The following is a 20,859-nucleotide window of genomic DNA, read 5'->3' on the forward strand; positions in this document are numbered from 1 at the left end:
CCCTCTCAGTTAAAATTTTTTTCATTCCTAAGGCTCGAACCCGAGACATTGGTTAAGGAGCAAGAGGCCCTTAACCCCTCATGCCAACCTCAATTGGTAGAGCTCTGTATTTGACTATTTGTCTATTTGGTGTGAGACTGTGAGTCGCGCAACTTGGCTCATGACGTCCAATAAATATTTACCTATAAAAAGTGTACTTCCTCCATTATTATTTATATGACACAATTGAGTTTTGGACACTATTTATATACGCTCTTTTGACTTCCTTTTATGGTCTATACTTAAGAGAAAACATAGTCGTGGTGGATCTTATTAAATTTGTGTCAGTAAATATTTTTTAAATATCAACTTTTTATAAAATTTTTCTTATCCATAATTGGAGATGTAACACAAGTTTCATTAGAGGGGATATTGAGTCTATTTTTCATAACAAGAATCTAAATACGAATCATAGAGAATAATGACGTTGATAAAGTTAAGATTTTAGGTGCATATCTACAAACTTAATTGTGATCAAGTTCATAAAGCTCTCGCTTTGACTCAGGAGGTTGTCACCAACACTGTCATCTTTGCTTCTACATCCCTCATGTTTTCGTTGTTTTTACCGGTCCCGCTCATGGCTCACCCCTGCATATTTTTGGATTTTTGTATAAATCCTAAACCTTTAAAATAGTCACAATTGGAGTACTATTCTTAAGAATAGTGTTATGAGTCACAAAATGGTGAAATTCACTATTCCTAAGAAATATATCCTAAACCTTTAAAATAGTCACAATTGGAGTACTATTCTTAAGAATAGTGTTATGAGTCACAAAATGGTGAAATTCACTATTCCTAAGAAATAGAATTTTGCACTCCTTCCCTTTAGATTCTCTATGTTGATTACTTGATTGTTCCAACAACCTAGGTTCAAGCCTTGGTACTCCCATATTTTTCCATGCTCCACTTGCTTAACATTTTTTCTTTCTTTTTCTTTTTCTCCCTTTCTTTTCTTTCTTTTGCTTTTGAAATTTGATCGTTTTTCTTTGTTTTCTAACCTAGCTCATCTCCCTTCTCCCCTCCTATCTCCTTCGCCTCTTTTCTCTCACTCAAACTCATTAAAAAATCGTCAAATTTTAAGCTCCAAATTTCTTCAATGGCGTAAAACAAAACCACACTATTTTCTTTTTTTGAAACAACCTCCATTGGATATCCTCAATTTTCCAAGCATCGAAAAACAACAATTCCCCCCATATCTCTTCTCCCTCTTCTTCATTGATCTGATCTGAATCTTCCCCTCATTTTCAATAACTAGGGTTTCTACTAAGTTTCGTCGATCGAAGAAAAAATGTCGGGAGTAGCCACAACGATGTTCCTTTAGACATTAAAGGTAGAGTTCTCATATGGCGGGATTATCGCGGCGATGTTTCGGCGGTTCAAGCTGAGAAATTCTTCACTAAGTTCCTCGGGAAAGCCGTTCTTCTGATCTATCTATTTTGCTTTTTTTGTTAATTTATTTTTGAGTTGAATGAAGTTTAATTTTGATTTTTAATAGTTTTTTTTTTGGTTTGATCTGATTGATATTTAGGCTGTTTGTAATTTTGAATGTTTGATATGGATAATTTACTTGTATTTTTTTTACTGACGTCTATGTGTAATTTGGGGTTTTAAGTTGAGCTTTTTTCAATAATCAAGCTTGATTTTTTGTTGTTTTATGAGAACTAGATCCCAATTGGGACGGTGGAGTTTGAATTGCTTGTTTTGAACTAGATCCCAACATTTTGCTTGTTTTATGTTTCAGTTTTTCAAATTGGCTTCAACGCATTGAACGTGTATTGATGACCATGACGATTTTCTTAATATGCGGTCATGTTTGTGTTCAAGTTTAATGCAACTCTTGTCATGTCACTTGCGTTTGTTAATTATACTAAGTTTTTTTGAACCCTTTCTGAATTCTTTTTTTTTCTGGTTGGTTTTGTATACTCATTCGTCTTTTCACATCTCTTGTTTTCATTCTTATGAAGGTAAAATGTTTGGAAAATGCTAACTACTGCAAAATGTTGTTCTCTGTATCATTGCAAGGAGAAATGAAGCAACTTCTTGATAAGCTTGTTGTGGTAAGGCGTACAACAAAAGCAGAAACACACTTCAACACAAGAGAATGAAGAGGACGACACTCATCCTCCCTTTTTTCTTAGCTTAGCTTATCTTAGGCACTTGGAAATTAGTTTGCGTTTTGCAATACCCTATCTTGGGAAATTAGTTTGCGCTTTACGAAAGAATTGAAATATTAGTCTTTTCATTTGCAACGTATTAGAAACAACAATCACGCATTTACTTAACATTTTATGAATCATCTAATTTGATCTAACTATTCAACCTACTTACGGGATTTTTTTGCTAATTGATTCCAATTTCTTGGGGGATCGCGCGTTAGCGCGATCTCACAACTAGTGTGTATAAATGAGACATTCTTTTATTGTTAAAAAATATTAAAAGGAAATTTATCAATGATATTTTAATGGGCATGGCAATACGGTAAATAACGAATAAAATTGGGGGCATAATGGGAAAGAAAAATGATGCAAAACATGGAGGCATGTTTGCCTTTTTTTATAATAGGAAGAATTTTTGTGTTTGCCGGGTGCTTTTTTCCCCACTATATATGTTTTTTAAGTTCTAGGGTGTTTTTTAAAAGTTAAAATTTTATTATATATGTTGTCAGGTATTTGCTAAATAATAAAAATTAGACGAGTATGGGTGGGGATGGATGCTCACGCTGGTGGTGGGGTAGAGATAGACTTTAGTTTGTAGCCGTTGGGCATGTGATATGATAAAGATGAATTTTGTACTCGCCATGGTGATTGCATGAGAATGAAAATGTTAGGTGATGATAGGGATAGAGGGACCTACATCCACTTCGCCCCATTGACATCCCTATGTCAAGTACCCTTGATATTTTGCTCTCGTATTCGCGGGTCAGACACTTAAAGTACTCTTTGTGATCTGAAGAGAACCCACCCTAATTGCTTCCTTAGTCGTTGATCAAGTGTAAACACAATTTATATCTCATATGTACTTCATAGTTTCCCTTCTTCCATCTCATATTCCAATTAATAACTTAAATCACCCCTTCCTTTTCATCCACAACTGTGACTCAAGGTCACCATCACTCTCTCAGATACTTCATTTGTCCCACATTACTCATCTTTGAACAAAGTTTTAGATTACCCTTCTTTTTCTTCCATAATTTTGAAATAGAGTCACCATTACTCCTCTCACATATGGAGTACTTTTACATATACCCACCTCAAATTCTTTCTCCAACACATGCAATTACAAATTTTGAAAACTAATATGTATTTTGTTGAAATGTAACGATTAGATATGTACTATATAAAAAATGGTACTTTATTAATTATAATAATTAAATGGGAAAAATGATAATAATTATCTAATCTTTTGGTCGTTCGTTTAAATTAATCACATCTTTTGCTTATTTTTAGAAACCCAATCTTTTAGCACGATCCACTCATTTTGAACCGTGACCGGTTGAAACATATTAATGAATAGTAGAATAGGTTAATTTCACATTATGTATCTTGTTCTAATTCGTTCTAATTTAAATACCCCATCCGTTCTCGAATATTAGTCGCTTTTGGAATCTTGTCACTATTCACAATTGAAGAAAATTAAATCTTCTAATTTATTACCAATACGTATTTCAAAACATATTCACGTGAGATCTTATTTTGTTTGTCTTAATGTATAGTTTAACAATATCAAATTTTTATATTTATTTATTGTACGTATTCAGAGATATTTACATTTAAATATTGAGTTGAAACGGGTGAAAAAAATCAAAATGGACTAATATTTAAGAACAGAGTAATCGATTTGAATTTTAATTAACTTAACTAAAACAAATATCCACCATTAGTCCTCCACCACCACCAAGGCACCACTGTCGCCAACAATACCTCCACTTGCCAGTTGCCAACCACCACCACCATAAAGCCACACAAAACCTATGCACCACCAAATCTTTGCAGAAACGAGAAAACCCCTCCCCACCCCCTACGCACACCACGACTCCTTCCCCACCTTGTTTCCCCCTTGCGATCATCTCCCACCCGCAAAACAGCTCATCACCACCATCTTAAACCATCAATTCGCCGGGAATGGGGGTGGGGGTCGAAGAGATCGATGAGATAGGAGACATGGAGTGAGCAGACATAGGGTGGTGGTAGAAAGGAGGATATTTTTGACGAAGGCTCATGGCGTTCACAAAATAATGTGGAAAAATGTGGGGGAAGATTGTTGTTGTGGCGGATGAAAGTGGTGGTCGAAGGGAAGAGATTTAAGCAGGGGAGTGGTCTTACGCCATTTCTAGGGGGATTGGGATTGTTCATAGTGGGTGGGGGCTGTTTGCCAGCTAGAGGCTAGGGAAGGGGTCGGTTTCAGGGGGTGAAGTTCTTGATGAGGAAGGATAACAAGTCAACAAAGAGATATAGAGAGATTACAGAGAAAAAAAGAGAAATGAAAAAGTAAAGGAAAAAGAAAATAAAAAATAAAAAATAAAAAAATTAATTTTAGCAGTTCACCGGGTAATCGTCTCACAGTTCAAAATTAGGGGATCGCGTTAAAAGGTTGGATTATTAAAAGGTAATCAAAAGATAGGATTAATTTGAACGAACGGTCCAAAGGTTATATTATTAGAATTAAATTTTCCTAATTAAATTTTTAATAAATATTGAAACAATAATATAACTTCTAGATATCTGATTGACACAAAAGGAAGGTGTTGCAATAAAAGTAAGAACATAAAAATGTTGGTGCAACTTAATTGTGTCAACCAATAAAATAGTATAGATGTAATTATTTTATGCCAACTATATATGGAGTACTTAATAAAGGGGGCATATTTCTGACTTGGATCAAGTATCACCCTTACTTGACATATGCAAGATTGCAAGCAATCAACATTGTAGATATTTTACAGGCATCTTTTGCTTGGAAGTCAAGGGTGTTGGTATTTTAAGTAGGATAAGTTGAGAAACTTATTTTTCTTTTTTTTTTTAAAAAAAAGGTGATGTAATTTACTAGGACTTAGGAAGTAAGTTACAAAGAAAAGGTTTATGCAACTGATAGACAAGATAGAACTACAATTCCAAGGCTCTTGCTCTTACAAGGTAAAACTCTTGGATTTCACTAGCTAACATCATAAGTAAAAAAAACAAAAATTTTAAATTTTTATGTTATGCAGTTCTGTCCCAACATCTTCTTTGTTTTGGAAAAGTGACTCACCTTTCTACCTTAGAAAATTAAATAACCTCGCTAAAAAAAAAAAATTAAATCCGATCATGCATATCCCGTTAAAAGATAGGATGAAAAGTTACAATCTCACAATGTGTTCAAAAACCAACCTAGATCAGAAACAGACTGGCCCTGTTGATTGCGATCCTCTTATGTCCTTAAAATTTTGATTTTTAGGTTTCCGGTTCGATCCAGACACGAATTTTTTTGGTCTGGACCGTTGACCCGATTTAAATTAAATAAGTTATTACCATCTTTTATCTCCTAAAATTAATCATGTGTTATTTTCTTTTGTTTTCCTACTCATTTCTTCATTATATATACCAACAAACATGGAAGTTATTAAGTTTCTAGGATGTCACTATTTACCCTCTACTTTATTGCAACCAAACAACACCTAAGAGTACCAATAAGGTATTGACACATGGAGTAGTTAAAATTGAGCACATGTGTAAATGTGTCATGACTTTGAATCCCCGACTCACGATTTGTAATTTGTATTAACTTATTGGTAAAGACAAAACTGCCAATTCGTCCAATTGGCGGTTTATAAATCAGGTAGTGGGCATTATTCCACTTCACTTAGCTTGCCATGTAGAAACAAAGGGAAACCACCAAGTGAATTGACAATTTTATCATATACCATTAATTAAGGTAAAAGTTCATTGTTGAATTTAAAAACAATTGATGAGGTGGACGCTAAATTAAAAGTTATACTTAACATGAACGTATCGGAAATTCTAACATCTTTAAGCATTTTATACGGAAATCGCTCCCTTTATATTACTCATCTGCGCCAAAAAACAATGCAGGTTACGAGTTGAAACATTATATTTGCAACCCTAACTAGTCTTGAGTAGTGACCCAAATTTATAAGATTTTGACAGAATATGTACCTTTTGTATATGAAGTAAAATCAAACCCATACAATTAGGAATGATTATAAGCAACTAAAAGTGCAAATACCGTGTACGGAGTATTTATTACCGCGTAAGTAATACGAAGTAATAACATAAAACAAAAAATACAATGTTTTTATAATGCACTCTATATTTATATACGGAGTACTTATTTTTTTTAATAAAAGGTTACTACGAGTACGAGTACGAGTACGTATGAATCATCAGTTACTTACTCTTGAATCTTAACCTCAGCTTATTCACCACCGTATCATCAAAACGATTTACAAATTACAAGAATAGAAATTTCACACACTAATTAAAATTCACGATTAATTACTTCAAAACACGAACCATCAGTTACTTACTATTGAATCTTTACCTCAACTTATTCACCGCCGTATACATCAAGGAAAAAACTTTATCTACCCACCGGGTAAACTACCCACCACTAATAGAGAGTGTGATAGTGGAATCCACATCAGCTTTATTAATTATTTTTTAATGTTCTATTAGTAGTGGGTTATCTACCCACTTCAAAACGGTTTACAAATTGCGAGAATACTAAAACTCCATAATTGAATTGAAATCTTATAGATGAAAAATCTCACACACTATTAAAACTCATTGGGAATGAAAAAAAACACTTCATCTTCTAATTCTTCTCCACTAGTTTACCAATTCATGCATCTTGCCAAATTTGATAATATTCATTTATGACGTCAAATAATTTTTCAAAATAAATTTTACTCCAAAAAAATATTGGGAACAGAGCATAGAAGATGAGATCGTGACCGTCCAAAAGGGCGGGAAAGGGGTTAAAGAAATTCCTATTTTTCCTATTTATTTATTTATTTATTTATTCATTTCTCAATATTATGACAACCTAAAAGAAGCTAGCTGTGCAATTGTCAGTTACTCCATCTTTCATTTCTTCTTCTTCTCCAAACTTACTACAGTCGGAAAACACTTTCTCTCTCTTCCATTTTTTTTTCCCATTTTCTCTCTTCTCTCTGCCGTGAACATGGCTCCAAAGAGGCGTAGAAGTGAAGTTGAGAGTCTCGCTGAAGTAGAAATTGCACCCACTGCCGAAGTTGCGCCGCTGAGAAGGGTAACTCGGAGCTTGACTCTTCCAAGATCATCGCCGCGACATTCACCCATGAAGTCAGGCAGGAAGGCTAAAGCGACACCGGAAGTATCCAACAAGAGAGGCAAGAAGGCTAAAACGGCACCGAAAGCGACACCGAAAGAACCCAAAGTGGAGGTAGTGGACGCTGCTTCTGAGAAAGAGGTGAGTGACGATGAACCGCCCAAGAAGAAAGGCAGGAAGGCCAAAACGACACCGAAAGTATCCAAAACGACAACTGAAGAAAAGGAGGAGGACGCTGCTTCTAAGAAAGAGGCGAGTGACGATGAACCACCCAAGAAGAAAGGCAGGAAGGCCAAAGCTACACCTGAAGTGCCCAAGACTACAGCTGAGGAGGAGGATGACGAGGACCCCGCTTCTGATGGTTCTTCCGCCTTCGAGGATGCTACTTCTGAGAAAGGGACGGGTGACGACGACGATGAAGACGCCGCCGACGACGATGAAGACGCCGCCGACGACGATGAAGACGCCGCCGACGACGAAGATGCTGCTGGTTCTTCTTCTAAGACTACTACTGTCGTCATTGAACACTGGTATACCTCGCTTTCTTTCTGTTTCCTCTCTATAATTTTTTCCCTTTGTTTTTAGGGTTTATGTGTTTTCTTGCTGTTAGATTTGTTGATGGGTAGAAGAAAATAGATATTTATTTTCTGGGTTTCTTTGTGATTTTTTGGGCGAATTTCCGGCCTTTCTTTAGTCAATTTTGTGCAATAATGTTCGTCATTTTCGACTATTTTTGCTGGTATTTGTTGCCCTATTTTCTTAAAGATTTTGTTGATTTTTTAGGCAATTGTGCTCTCATGTTATTTGATTTTGTCGCCACTGTCTGAAGCTCTTTTGTTGGTAACCGATTATGTGAATTTTTGCTATCGTTAGATATTTCAAGGATAATTGAAGAAAAATGGGTTTAAAGAAAAAGTGGTCTGCATTGCTAAATGTTATTCTGGTAATTGATTATGTGAATTCTTGGCCATTATTTGCAAACTCTCCGTTTGAAATTATCGATTCGTATCTTGATGCATAAAATGGATGAATTTAGAGTGGTTAGTATCACTGTACAGTTCGAGTTTGCATAGGGCTTTTTTGTGATTTGTGATATTAATCCTTCCCTTAGCTGTTTATGAATCTGCTATGAATTTTGTTCTGAAGTCAAGCTCTAACAAATTAAGAAGTATTACTAATTGACTGCGCGACTTTGCATCAGGAAACTATTTGTATGCAGTGCTTTTAGTAATATCATTAGGTTTTTTTGTGTATATAAGATTGTGCTTTTGGCTTTACTATTCTTGGAATGAGGTGTTAGACTGAGGGTAAACGAAATGTTGTTTTGGAATGTGGGTGAATGGAGTGTATATATCCTGGGTCAGGTGAGATAGTTATTTTGTCGCGGTGTTGAAATATGCGTTCAGAAATGCTTGTGCAAGAGCTAATTTTCATTGAATATCAAGTTTAGGAAATAGTTATGTATGGAATTTGAAACACATTTAAAATAAGACTGTTTGCAATTTGCATGTATGATGAAAAGATGGCTTAAGAAAAGCTTGCTTTGAGCTCTGATTGAATTCCATGTTCCACAATTCCATGTTGAACTCCATTTTACTGCTGGGATACTGAATGTCTTCATTGACAAATAACATTTGTGTGTGTTTGTGTTTCTTTATTGTAACATAAACTTGGAAAAGCTGAAAGCATTACTCAACTTTGCATACTACTTCCGAACTAGCTAGCCAGTAGCTTTTTACTTGTAATCTAAGCCTAAAATTTGCTACCTAGCCTGTCTGCATTTTTGTCTTATGCCAAAGTGTTCAGGAGTTGTAGCAGGCACCACGCAAGGTTTGTCCAAGTGTCTGATTTGAATGCTAATATGTCCACACTGATCTGATTATTAATTCTGACTAGCTTGGACGACAGATAAAGTGTTCGATACATACATGATGTTTGGCTTTTGGCATTATCATTCAAGTAATAACAGATGAAATCAATGTTTATGTTTTATGGTAGTGCCTCTAGTTTTCTAATATCAATGGGGACGTGGTTTATGCTTCTTTTTTATTCTCAACTTTTTCCTTTCTCCCTGTTCCAGTAAGCAATGCAGTTCAATCACAAATAAGGCTAAAGAAGTGCAGGCAGGCTTAGAGGAAGGTGTTCCTGGTATCAATGTGCTGATTAACCCTGTGAAGGTTAGTATAACAAGTTTCTTTTAACTTCAAATTTCCAATTCCTTTTGGTTCCTAAGTTTATCCTTTGAATGTGTACACAATGTCACATTACTTTGCACCCAGTATCATTACATTAAACTTGGACAGGATAAGGGGGTGTCAAATGCAATGCAATTGCGTAGAAGTTCTTATATTGTGAGTTGTGGTAATATGTTTAAGCCTTCATTCTAGTAAACCATTTCACATGCATCTAAATATTGACACTGAGCATATATTATCAGAGTAAGAGCCTTTAAATGACACAGATTCAGGTAGAATTGCATATTATGTAAAGATCTTTCTACCAACTTGAAAACTGCAGCCTTCGTTCTATCCATAATAGCAAAATGAGGCAATATTGGCAACCCTGTTTCTTGTCATTCTTCCCACTTTTGAAAATTGTTTTAGAAGGTTTGATTATGCATGAATGGGGATAAATGTTGTACTAGTCTCTGCTTTGATGGGGATTATGTAAATTTCTATTTCTTACACTTCATAGGTTTCTTCTTTACTAAACATAAATCACTCTCGTTTCAGCCAAGAAGAGGATGTTTTGAGATACGGATGGAAGGTGAGGATGGGGAGACGTTCATTAGTCTTCTGGTAAGCTCCAAGTGCTCTTTAGTCATCATGCCACCTGTATAATTGCTAAATTTGGGCGCATGTGTATTGTTGTGGGTGTATTGCTTGTAAATACTTGACTAATGGTTCTGTTTACTAATTGCAGGATATGAAGAGGCCATTTAAAGCACTGAAAGATCTCGACTTGGAGGAAGTCATTGCAGATATCATCAAGAAGGTTCAGGACAATAACTCTAACGAGGATTGATGTCAATCTGTGCCGTGTTAAGCTTAGAGGAGCGTTCATTCTTTTGTGGTGTCTTAGAACACATGCTAATTTGTCTGAGAACACATGAAAAACATATTTTGGTTAGACTAGACTAAAGTAGGTGTGGTGTATGTTATAACCTTAGAAACTAGTAGTACTTGTTATTCCCAATTGATGTGGCAGGGTTAGTACGTTTAGTGAGCTTACCATCTCAGCTCCAAACTGTACACAGGTGGTGCTAGTGTGTGATTACTGATTAGTCAGTCAGTCTCTCTGATCAGAGTTGAACTTAGGGAAATATCTGATGATTCCAATCATAACATTTCTGCATTGGAAGCTAATGTAGCTAGCTAATTTTTGTCTACCATGGTTCTGCTTCACTAGGTTTCTTGGAAATTTTGATCCTGCATTTTTTTTGGTTCCCTGCATAAGTCTGTTGTGCTTGTTTGTCATCCATTATTGGCTTGATAGCTGAAAAATGGGTGCTGTTTCTTCCCTTGAGGTTTGAAACTCTCATGAGCGTTGAGGATATGTGATTTGCTTTTAGTAGAACATATAATTAAAGATTTAAGGTGAAACTAAGGGAACAAATGGCATGTGTGTTACTTTTAGGAGTCCCTAATCTAGGTGATGATGTAAATGGGATTTGATCTCAAGTCTTGGGGTACCAGTTTTACCGTATAGTTTTATGCAATAGAAAATGTTTCATGGAAGGGTCATGACTCTGTGAGATAGAATAATGGAGACCCCAAAGTCTAGAAAAGCTCCATCAACTTTTCACACTACGCATAGTCATGTTTCTGGTGAATTTTCCTTACCTCCAGAGTATTGTTTACTTGATTCAACCAATTTCTGACATAACACACGTTCATTTGTAAAAAAATGGAATAACCTCAAATCGATTTTTGAAACAAGCCTTTATTACTTCATTGAAATCATACAACTAAACGAAAACATACATAGTTTTAGTACTTATTTAATTGGGAAATTGACAAAATACACTTGATTTTGCTTTTGATTATTGGTTGATTTAAAATAGTATAACGATCCACCACTTTTCTATTCAAAAATCACAAATACATTTCAAGGATCAATCAAAATATAAGTACGTACGTAGTAGTACCAAAATTTAAAGTGGGGTTTCAAGATTTCAAACTCAATTAATTAACCAAGATTATATCCTAAAACATGCATCATTTTATCCAAACAATTAATTCTCTTCTATATCTTCCATTTTGTTACCCCCATTACAATATTAAATCGATCATAAGACCAACAGGTGTAAATTTTAATTTGCTAACTTTGTTATTAGTGTGACAATGCTACCAAACCCATTAAACCAGCAACCATAGCTCCGCCTACAGTCAACCTTACACCACCATTCTTATGTGGGACGGCCTTAGCAGGTGCCTCCTTATCAGCTTCATCTCCTTGTGGGGCCGGGCCTGGTGCCGGGCCACTAGCCGGAGCGGGGCCCTCACTATCGGCATCTGGACTATCAGCAGCATCATCATCGGCGGGGGCAGGAGCAGGGGCGTCGGCTTCCGGTGATAGGGCCTCCGTAGGAGTAGGAGGGGCCACCGTTGGGCTGCTAGTTGGGGGGGCGGGTGGGCCTTGTTCAAGACCAGGAGTAATGATAGGCTTACTGATTTGGATCACAGAAATATGGAAAGGTTGTGAAGCAACAACTTTCACCATCTTGGAGTCTTGTGGGGCCCCCTTAGCCGTCGACCCGAAAAAGGTATCACCGTCGGTGTTGGAAATGTTTGTTTGTCCCTGACCTCCGGTGGTTCTCCCAGTTTGTTGGAAGAGGTTGGTGGCCTTTACAGGCTTCTCCAAGTCACCTAATTTTACGGCATCATAGTAATCAAGGATTACTTGGGTGGCAAGTATGTACTCAAGTGTTGTTTTTGGTATGCCCATGAGTGGGGCCACCGCCGAGTTGTCCACCACGAGGACGGTGACCGTGCCTTGTTTGTTGATTGCCGCCGCCACGCCGGATTTGGCTAGGAGGTCATTGTAGGTGCTGAATTCAGGGCGTTGTGCAAGAAAATAAGTTATGTTAAAGGCATAAATTGAGGTGGTTGTTGAGAACAAAATAATGGAGATTAAGAGGATAATATTACAAGCCTTAGGATCCATCTTTGAGATTGAGAAAAAAAACCTTTTTTCTAAAAAAAAGAAATTTAAAAATTTAAAAAAATTTGTATTTGAGTTTTATTCAATTTTCAAAGAGGAGTAATAATGTAATTATCCTCCTTGGTTAATTGGTTTTATTAGATCATGAAGATATTTATAAAAAGAGCATGTGACATAAGTATTTATAATGAAACAAAGATTGATTATCTTAATTAATTTAAATATATTCTAAATATAGTTTTTGCAACAATTTTGCATCTATGTCTATTTTCAAATTTCAAGCTATTTCATTGGTGGAAAATGTTCAAACAATGCCTAAATTTAGACATATAATACGGGTACTCCGTAAGCTACATTCTAATTATAGCTTTGATCATTAGAAAATGTCGTCGAAATGAAATAAAAATAAAAATATTAGTAATTTGAAGAGTCAAAGTTAAGTTTATGCATTTACATACACTTGTTACTTTAACCACGCACCGTAACTTAATTCTTAGTATGTAGTTACCCTTCAAATAATTCCGGCCATGAAATTAATTAAAATAGGTTCTAGAAATAATATGCATGTTAAGACCGGTAAGAATTGTAATATTCCGTATTTCCTTAGACCTTTAAATTACAAAAAGATGTTTATAGTCCTTGGTTTTGAAATAAATTTCTTTAGGGCCTGTTTGGATATTAGGCATTTCATTTCATACGATGGAATTGGGCCAAATTCAGTGTTTGAGAATGCAAATCATTTGGAATTGGATTTGACCTAATTCCACACACTTGTTAAAAACAACATAAAATAAGAATTTCAAATTCTTTTAAAAACCATGTCATTTCAAATACCACTATTACTGTCCTTCTTGCTTCCTCCGCCCAAGCCTCTGAAGTCCGACAAATGACGTCTCCAACTCCTCTTTGGCTCGATCAGCTGCATCTTCGATGTCTACACAATATACATGTACTATACGGTATGGATACGTGTTTAAGTGTATGACTCAACTAAATTATAAAAATCTTTCAATTCATGATTTGAGTCCAAAATGAACTTCAAGGACCTAGTATTCTTGGGTAAAATGAAGAGTTGGAATAAGATAAGACTAAAAAGAGCATTAGTATATGTTGGTGATGAAAATAGAAAGGTGGCAAAGATAGTAATGGTCTAGTGGATACTACTTCTGTTTCATTAAATTTTTTACACTTTGAAAAATATGTCCAATAATCAAAACTTTATAATGCTCTTCTAACTCATTCGGACTATTCGTTTAAACTATTCAAGTATGTTGAGAAGATTAACCCACATGTGGGTCGAGACTAATTATTCACGTGAACGAAATAGATAAATTGACTAACATATAAAAATTGTGGACTACTCCACATATCACCAATTGGTTTTAGGATGAAACCCGTCAGACTTATATGTGGTCAATCTATTCTCATGTACGTACGGGTTTGTGCTAGGCATGCTGAGTTTATCATGGTATCAGAGTTGACGTTCCTGGCCCATTATCAACACCCAAAAAGGGAGGGCAAAATTGGTATGTTCTTAATGGGGATGGGGCAGCAAAGGGCTCACCGGATGCAGCGGGCGAAGGAGCTATAATTAGAGACCATGGGGGTCAGTTTATTTCATCCTTATCAGCCAATTTTGGCCATTGCATCTCATTCAAAGCAGAAGTTCAAACATTAGTAAGAGGATTGGAGCTAGCTAGGAATTTGCAGATTGAAAAGATTGTAGTGCAGATGGATAACCTGGCTTGTATTCAGGTTCTAAGAAGCAAAGTCCGGGGCAGGAACGAATGTTCACATCTGTTCGAACACATTACGAAGCTGATTGAGGATCCCTTGGCAGGGGCGGACCTAGAAATTTATAAGTGGGGGTCCAAAAATAATTTATGATTTGCTTTCTATTTTCTCATATTTGCTCTTTATAGAAGGTTAAAGTTGAGAGGTAAGTACTCAAAATATTAAAAACGCCATAATAAAATATGTGGAGGATTTATGAACTTTACTTTAGCAATAAAACTCAACACCTAGTCCAAAATACAAACAATAATTTGACGCGATTTCAATTTAAAATGAAAAAAACGAGTTTTTCATATTTTGAATGAGATTTACTTTATTACAATAATTACAACTAGAAGTATATCTTATGAAAAATACAAAATATTTTTGAAGAAAAAATAACATTACTACTTTTTTGTGTTTTGTTAAAAGCAAAATCATGAACCATTCTAGAAAAAAAAATAAACATAAAGAATCAACGACTTCGCTTAAAAGGATTCGAACCTTGGATAACATAGTATTCAAGCAACCATTATGCTTCAAGTATATTTCATTGTTATTAATGTCAGTTAATAATACATAACTTAACTATTTCAAGTGTAATTAATTACCCCCAATATCAATTTTACAGTTTTTTTTTTCAAAATTAATGGGGGTCCCTTTGAACCCCTATAGAGCTATTAAAGGTCCTCCCCTGCTTGTGGCAAGTGAAGTTTATACATGTGTATCGTGAAGGCAATAGGATTGCGGATTGACTTGCAAACCAAGGGCCCAAGGCGTGTACCCAACACATGAGATTAAATACTTTACGTTTTCTCCATTAGAACTTGGTAGGATTTTGGCTGAGGATGCGAGAGGTGTTACCACTCCTCGTTTAATCCCTCAGTAGTTTTCTGTTTCTAGTGTTTTGTTTTGCAAATTGTTTGTTTTTGTCACTCGACTTTGTCATGTTAGAATAAAAAAAACATGTGAGAAGAAGTGTTTGAGAAAATTAACTCACATGTGAGTTGTGACTAATTGTCCCACGTGGAAGAAATAAAGAGAGATTGACTACAGTAACATAAAGAATTAATGGTGGACTACTCCACCTATCACCAATTGGTTTTAGGATAAAACCTCATTATTATATGTGGTCAATGTCTTCTCATGTACGAGCTTGTGGTGAGTTTATCAAAGAATTGAACTTTACTTTGATTATTTTTTGTAATTATACATTAGCTAGTAAAAAAATTGTTATAATTTTGGTTAAATTTTCAGGACATTGTTTTTTTACTTGTTGACAATTCAAAACGTAACGTCTATTTTGAGACGGAGTAAGTATGTACGGAGTATAATATAACTCAGCCAAAGTGTTCAACATCCAATTCATAGTACTAAAGCATTTCGAGGAGGCAAATTAATTAGGATAAAATAATAATTAAGATATTCTACATTGGCTTCTATGAATGTTTGTGACTCTTCCATGTTCATATAGCTAACAAACTTGATTATAAGTTCGTAATTACAATTGTGTCATCAAATTAAATATCCTTTTCCTAAATTAGTGATTATTCTTAATTCCTAGGTAGTCACTTATAGTAATCTATTAATATATGAGCATCCAAGATTCTTATTAATTTCTTACTTTTTATTTCTTTATTTCTTTATTCTTTTATATGTTATTATTTTTTGTACTTTGTGTGGATGATTTATGTCTGATTTTGTTCTCTACCTTTATTAAGGCAATTTTCCAACATAAAAAAAATAAAAAAATTATAAAAATAATATTATGGACACATCAACGTACATAAAACTAGTGTTTACGGGGTAATATATCAATATATGAGCATGCAGGATTCCTATTATTTTCTTAAAGTTTTTATTTTATTTAATAGGTTGTTATATTGTTTACTTTATGGTAGATGATATATGCCTAATTTTGTTCTCTACCTTTTCTCACGAACGCCTATAGCCGCCATGCGTATTGTGTACTCATGATGCTTCTTAACCCAATCTACATCCCCCTTTTTTCTTTCCTTTTTTTTTTCACAAGAAATGGAATGAAAATGGCAATATTATTTTCTTTTTGGTGGGAGGGGAATAAGAATTTATGATATTATGAATTCAAAAGAAAATACTCGAATTTTTGTTCCAAAATCATGCGTTAAAATCTCAAGGTACTTAAGTGCATGCATGTATCATATTGGAGATTGAGGAGGGTCGGATTTTGAACATTCTTTGGTGCTCATCAATCTTTATGATTCTTGGAGTAAGATTTTAATCAAGTTTTACATGTCTTTCTTTTTAACATGATAAGTTGTACACCATCTTTTTTCTATTATGGTACTCCTTTAGTTGTACAAAAAGATAACCAAAACACTATTATGATAAGTATTTTAAGTACAAACTGGGCTTGATTAACGAAAGCTGAACTTTCCGACACACAAAAAAAAAAATGTGCCTCTACTCCTTATACAATTATGGGTGATGATAAAGGTCACAAGTTGCGACAACTTTTAGTTGTCGCAATCTTATGTGTCGCAATTTAATTGGCACATTTAGGCGCCACGTAGGCTATACGTCATCAGAATATTTTTACTACCAATTCAATATTTTTACTATGAAAATATGTAAATGAGATTATCGATATAAAGAAGGAAACAAATCAGAATATTAAGATTTTTCTACCTTTTTTGTAACATGTATAATAGATTATATAAGTTAAATATTTTAGTTTCCAATTTAAATCATGACACATAAGCATGCCATGTCATCATTGTGACACGCCTTAAAGGTCGCATGTTGCGACCTTTATCATTTTCGTACAATTATATATTGACTAGTAAATTTGCAATTGGATGATATGACATATTATCCGACAACTATAAAATTGTCTGGACGACCTCCAAAAAAATTTAAGGATCATAAAATGGTAGGAAACACGATTAACTAAAAGTTGCATATAAGAATATATAAAAGTATAACTCTACAAGTCGTTTGTTGATCGCTAGAGTTGATTTTTAAGTTACGCAATGAAATACACATATTTTTCTAAAGAAAAATATACAACATTGATGCCCTTTGTGAATAGGACATGAGTTCCTAAAAAAAAAGTTAGAAATGAAGTCGGCAAACTCTGGTAAACCGCTCTATAAAATTGAAGACTACTCGTTATTTGACTGATTACTACTCTTAAAATCAAGTTAATTTTTAAGTTGCGCAATCAAATACGCATACATTTATCTAGAAAGAAGTACAGAATTTATGCTCTTACACTTTTACAGGTGGGAAATGAAGTCGTCAAACTTTGGTGAGCTACCATATAAAGATGAAAGCCACTATCTTTCTTTACCTTTTTGAATGTTGAATCACATTCATATCACAATTACACAAGTTGTGCTCCTTGAAGCTAAGCTAGCTAACTGACCTCTACATTGCAAACTTTTTTAGTTGTTAAATATTCCCATAATTTAAATTAGGTCAATTAATTGCCAAAAAGCATATTATGTGCTATATGCATGGGACCAACTAATTTTCTTATAAGCTAAAAAATTGCTTTTAAAGTTTTATCCCTATTTTTAAGAAATTAAATGATGTTTAGGTATATATTCTTTTAGCTTAAGAAAAAATTTCCAAAAAAATTCCAAAAGCTTTTGGAAAATCATTCTCTCTTGATTAATCTAATTTAATTGAGATTATATTAAAACAGAAAAGACATCTATGATATTGATTCCCCGTCCCTTTTGTTGTGTTTCTACCTTTCTAAAAAGGTTGTGCTTGTTTGGTATTGATTGTGATAGGTATTTGAAAGATAACAGGAAAACATTCTAAAAAATACTCGTAGAATCTACTTGCATAAGCGGCACAAATTAATTTATTGTAAAATATTTTTAAAAAAAAACATAAAGTGAAAACGGTGTAAAATGAGATTCGATTGCAGATCATGAGTATCACTAGTGATCATGAATGTAACCAACTAAAATATACTCCGTATTACATTAACAACTATATGTTTATATGTAAATTTGAATTTGGGATATGTTGAATGCAATAGGAGATGAGTAACATAGCATGTGGTATGATAATTAAAAGCTTTTGGGGAATTTGACTTTTTTTTTTCTTTCTTTTTTTGACTTTGAAATCGTCCGATTTCCTTGAAAACAAGAAAGAAAGTTACTCATTTAATCACTTCTAATCTTTACGTTTGGTTTCATATACGTGATTTAACAACTACTATACGTAGTAGTTCAATGTAGACAATTTAAATTACGTTTATTGACATTAGGAAAGTAAGAGAGATCAACTCTGTTCTATTGGACTTATTTTGACTGAACTTTTATTATCTGAACTTATCTAAACTTAACTGAACTTATCTGAACTTAACTGAACTTATCTGAACTTATTTTATCTGAAAAAAACTTATTTTGTCTGAAATAAACTTTCTCATGTGTGAAAATGTCTAAAAAAAACTTATTTTTGCTGAACTTATATTATATGAACTTATCTGAAGTTAACTGAACTTATCTGAACTTTTTTGTCTGAAATAAGTCAAAATAAGTCGAACAGAATAGAGCCTGAATATGATTGATTAAAATAATCACTTGACATAATTTTTGAAATAATAATAGGGACATGTATATTACAATATAAAAGAAAATATATCAAACATAAAGATTAAAATGGAACACCTAAAATAAAATAGGTAAAGAATGAAAAGAGACGAAAGAAGTAGAAATTTGTCCTTTACGAGCTAGAACTTATAATCTGGACCCTGGAAGGCTGGAACATATAAGATTTTACATTTTAGACCCTATGGGTTTGTGGGTAGGGTATTAACCGTATTTTATGTGCGTACATAAAAAATTATGGCCCATGACTAACTTATACGGAGCACGTAACTTATAAAATTCTTGCATTTCTTCGGACTAAATACGTATTATGAATTTATGATGTGTACCAAGTATAAAAGATACTGCATACATTAGATGTGTAATAAATTTATGGTATTTTGATTAACACAAATTCTTGTTTACAAAGGGTATACAATATGTTTAAAAGTTAACTTAAAATGTTTAAAAGTTAAGCTTATATATGTAAAAGTTATCTATTTATTAGTGATAAATTTTTTTCATTTTAGTAAAACATATTTCTTCAAAACTACTAATAATGTATAAAATTAATCATTTAACCATTTCTATCAACTTCTTTTTTTACTATTATAAAAGTTAATCAAAACTAGGTTAAAGTTACAAAAAAAATGGGTAAAAGTTATCTTGATGTACAATAAATTTATTGTACACCTTATGCGCGCAAGACCTTTTGTTTGATTAATTCTTACTCAATTTCTGGTCACTTTATGTTTTAACATGATCCGATTAATTTTTATATTATAATATACTTTGTTGATGGATACACATGTTAAAGAGTTACGGGGTACATTCTTACCTTTACACATTATTAATGATTTTAAAATAATATTTTTAATTAAAGCGAAAATTTTTATTACCGAAAAATACATAACTGTTATAATGTGTACCAAGTATAAAAGGTACTGCATGCATTAGATGTGAAATAAATTTATCGTATTTTGATTAACTTTTACTCAATTTTTGGTAACTTTATGTTTTAACATGGTTTGATTAATTTTTTTAATTATAATATACTTTGTTGATGGATACACATGTTAAAGAGTTACGGAGTACATTCTTACCTTTATATATTATTAATGGTTTCAAAATGATATTTTTTTTATTAAAGCGACAAAAAGTATCACCGAAAAATACATAACTTTTAAAGCGAAAAAATACATTTTATTAAAGCGGAAAAATACATCACCGAAAAATGATTTCAGTGTACATTTTATCGGTGTAACTTTTAGAAAAATTGACTTAGCTTTTATTCCGATATATAATATGTAATCTTCACCACCTTTAAATAAGAATTTGTGTCCGAAATGTTTTTTTTGGGTTCTATTATGAGGAGTTCTCACCGCCTTCGGCAAGTGGACTAATCTCCCGCAGGAGTTTGCATGAGTACCTCGATGGACAGCATCCCTCCCAGTTGAGATTTTTTCCATTCCCAAGGCTCGAACCCGAGACCTTAGTTAAGGAGCAAGAAACCCTTAACCACTTATGTTAACCTCAATTGGTTTTTGTGTATGAAATGTTAGTTAAACAATAAGCAAATTAAATTTGGTAAAAATAAAATCTAATTAACCAGAGCACCAATTGTTTAAACTACCACATCCCATGAGGAAAATTAAATAAACTCCACAAAAGCATTTAGGTTCATCCCCGCATAACGATTTCATCTATTTTTTCATTTTCAGGTAATAAAAACCAAGTTTAATTTTTTAAGTGGTAAAAGTTAATTTTTCAATTTTTTAAGATAAAAAACAAATTTCCTTTAAATTATTGTATAAAATTTGTTTGTCACATGTCAATATGTCACCCCCTTAAATTCTTTTTTTTAAAAACAATTTAAAAAAAACAACGGATCTTCTGTGTGACGCGTTCACACCAATTTAGAAGGTGGATCATGGTGCACATAGAGCATGGTGCACCTTAAGAACATTAGTATATAATTAAAAGAACATCTGTT

At 33.7% G+C, this 20,859-nt stretch overlaps 2 protein-coding genes across 2 annotated transcripts; one reads left to right on the forward strand and one right to left on the reverse strand.

Moving 5' to 3' along the window:
- The first annotated feature begins 7,090 nt into the window (after nt 1-7,090).
- Nucleotides 7,091-10,732, forward strand: LOC110799842 (uncharacterized). The gene is made up of 4 exons (XM_022005108.2): nt 7,091-7,874; nt 9,425-9,521; nt 10,077-10,142; nt 10,267-10,732. Exons 1-4 carry the CDS (start codon nt 7,219-7,221, stop codon nt 10,366-10,368), a joined length of 921 nt encoding a protein of 306 aa, XP_021860800.1. The 5' UTR covers nt 7,091-7,218; the 3' UTR covers nt 10,369-10,732.
- Nucleotides 10,733-11,676: 944 nt separating this feature from the next.
- Nucleotides 11,677-12,510, reverse strand: LOC110799858 (fasciclin-like arabinogalactan protein 3). The gene has a single exon (XM_022005127.2). It carries the CDS (start codon nt 12,508-12,510, stop codon nt 11,677-11,679), a length of 834 nt encoding a protein of 277 aa, XP_021860819.1.
- Between the last annotated feature and the right edge of the window lie 8,349 nt (nt 12,511-20,859).

Source organism: Spinacia oleracea, chromosome 1 (assembly GCF_020520425.1).
Source record: "Spinacia oleracea cultivar Varoflay chromosome 1, BTI_SOV_V1, whole genome shotgun sequence".
NCBI lineage: Eukaryota > Viridiplantae > Streptophyta > Magnoliopsida > Caryophyllales > Amaranthaceae > Spinacia > Spinacia oleracea.

What these genes read in the sequence shown, in the direction of transcription:
- LOC110799842 (XM_022005108.2), top strand. Translation starts at nt 7,219, where the DNA reads ATGGCTCCAAAGAGGCGTAGAAGTGAAGTTGAGAGTCTCGCTGAAGTA. An exon ending in ACTGTCGTCATTGAACACTG is followed by an intron (nt 7,875 to 9,424) that starts GTATACCTCGCT and finishes TCCCTGTTCCAG; the next exon opens with TAAGCAATGCAGTTCAATCA. An exon ending in AGACGTTCATTAGTCTTCTG is followed by an intron (nt 10,143 to 10,266) that starts GTAAGCTCCAAG and finishes TACTAATTGCAG; the next exon opens with GATATGAAGAGGCCATTTAA.
- LOC110799858 (XM_022005127.2), bottom strand. Translation starts at nt 12,510, where the DNA reads ATGGATCCTAAGGCTTGTAATATTATCCTCTTAATCTCCATTATTTTG.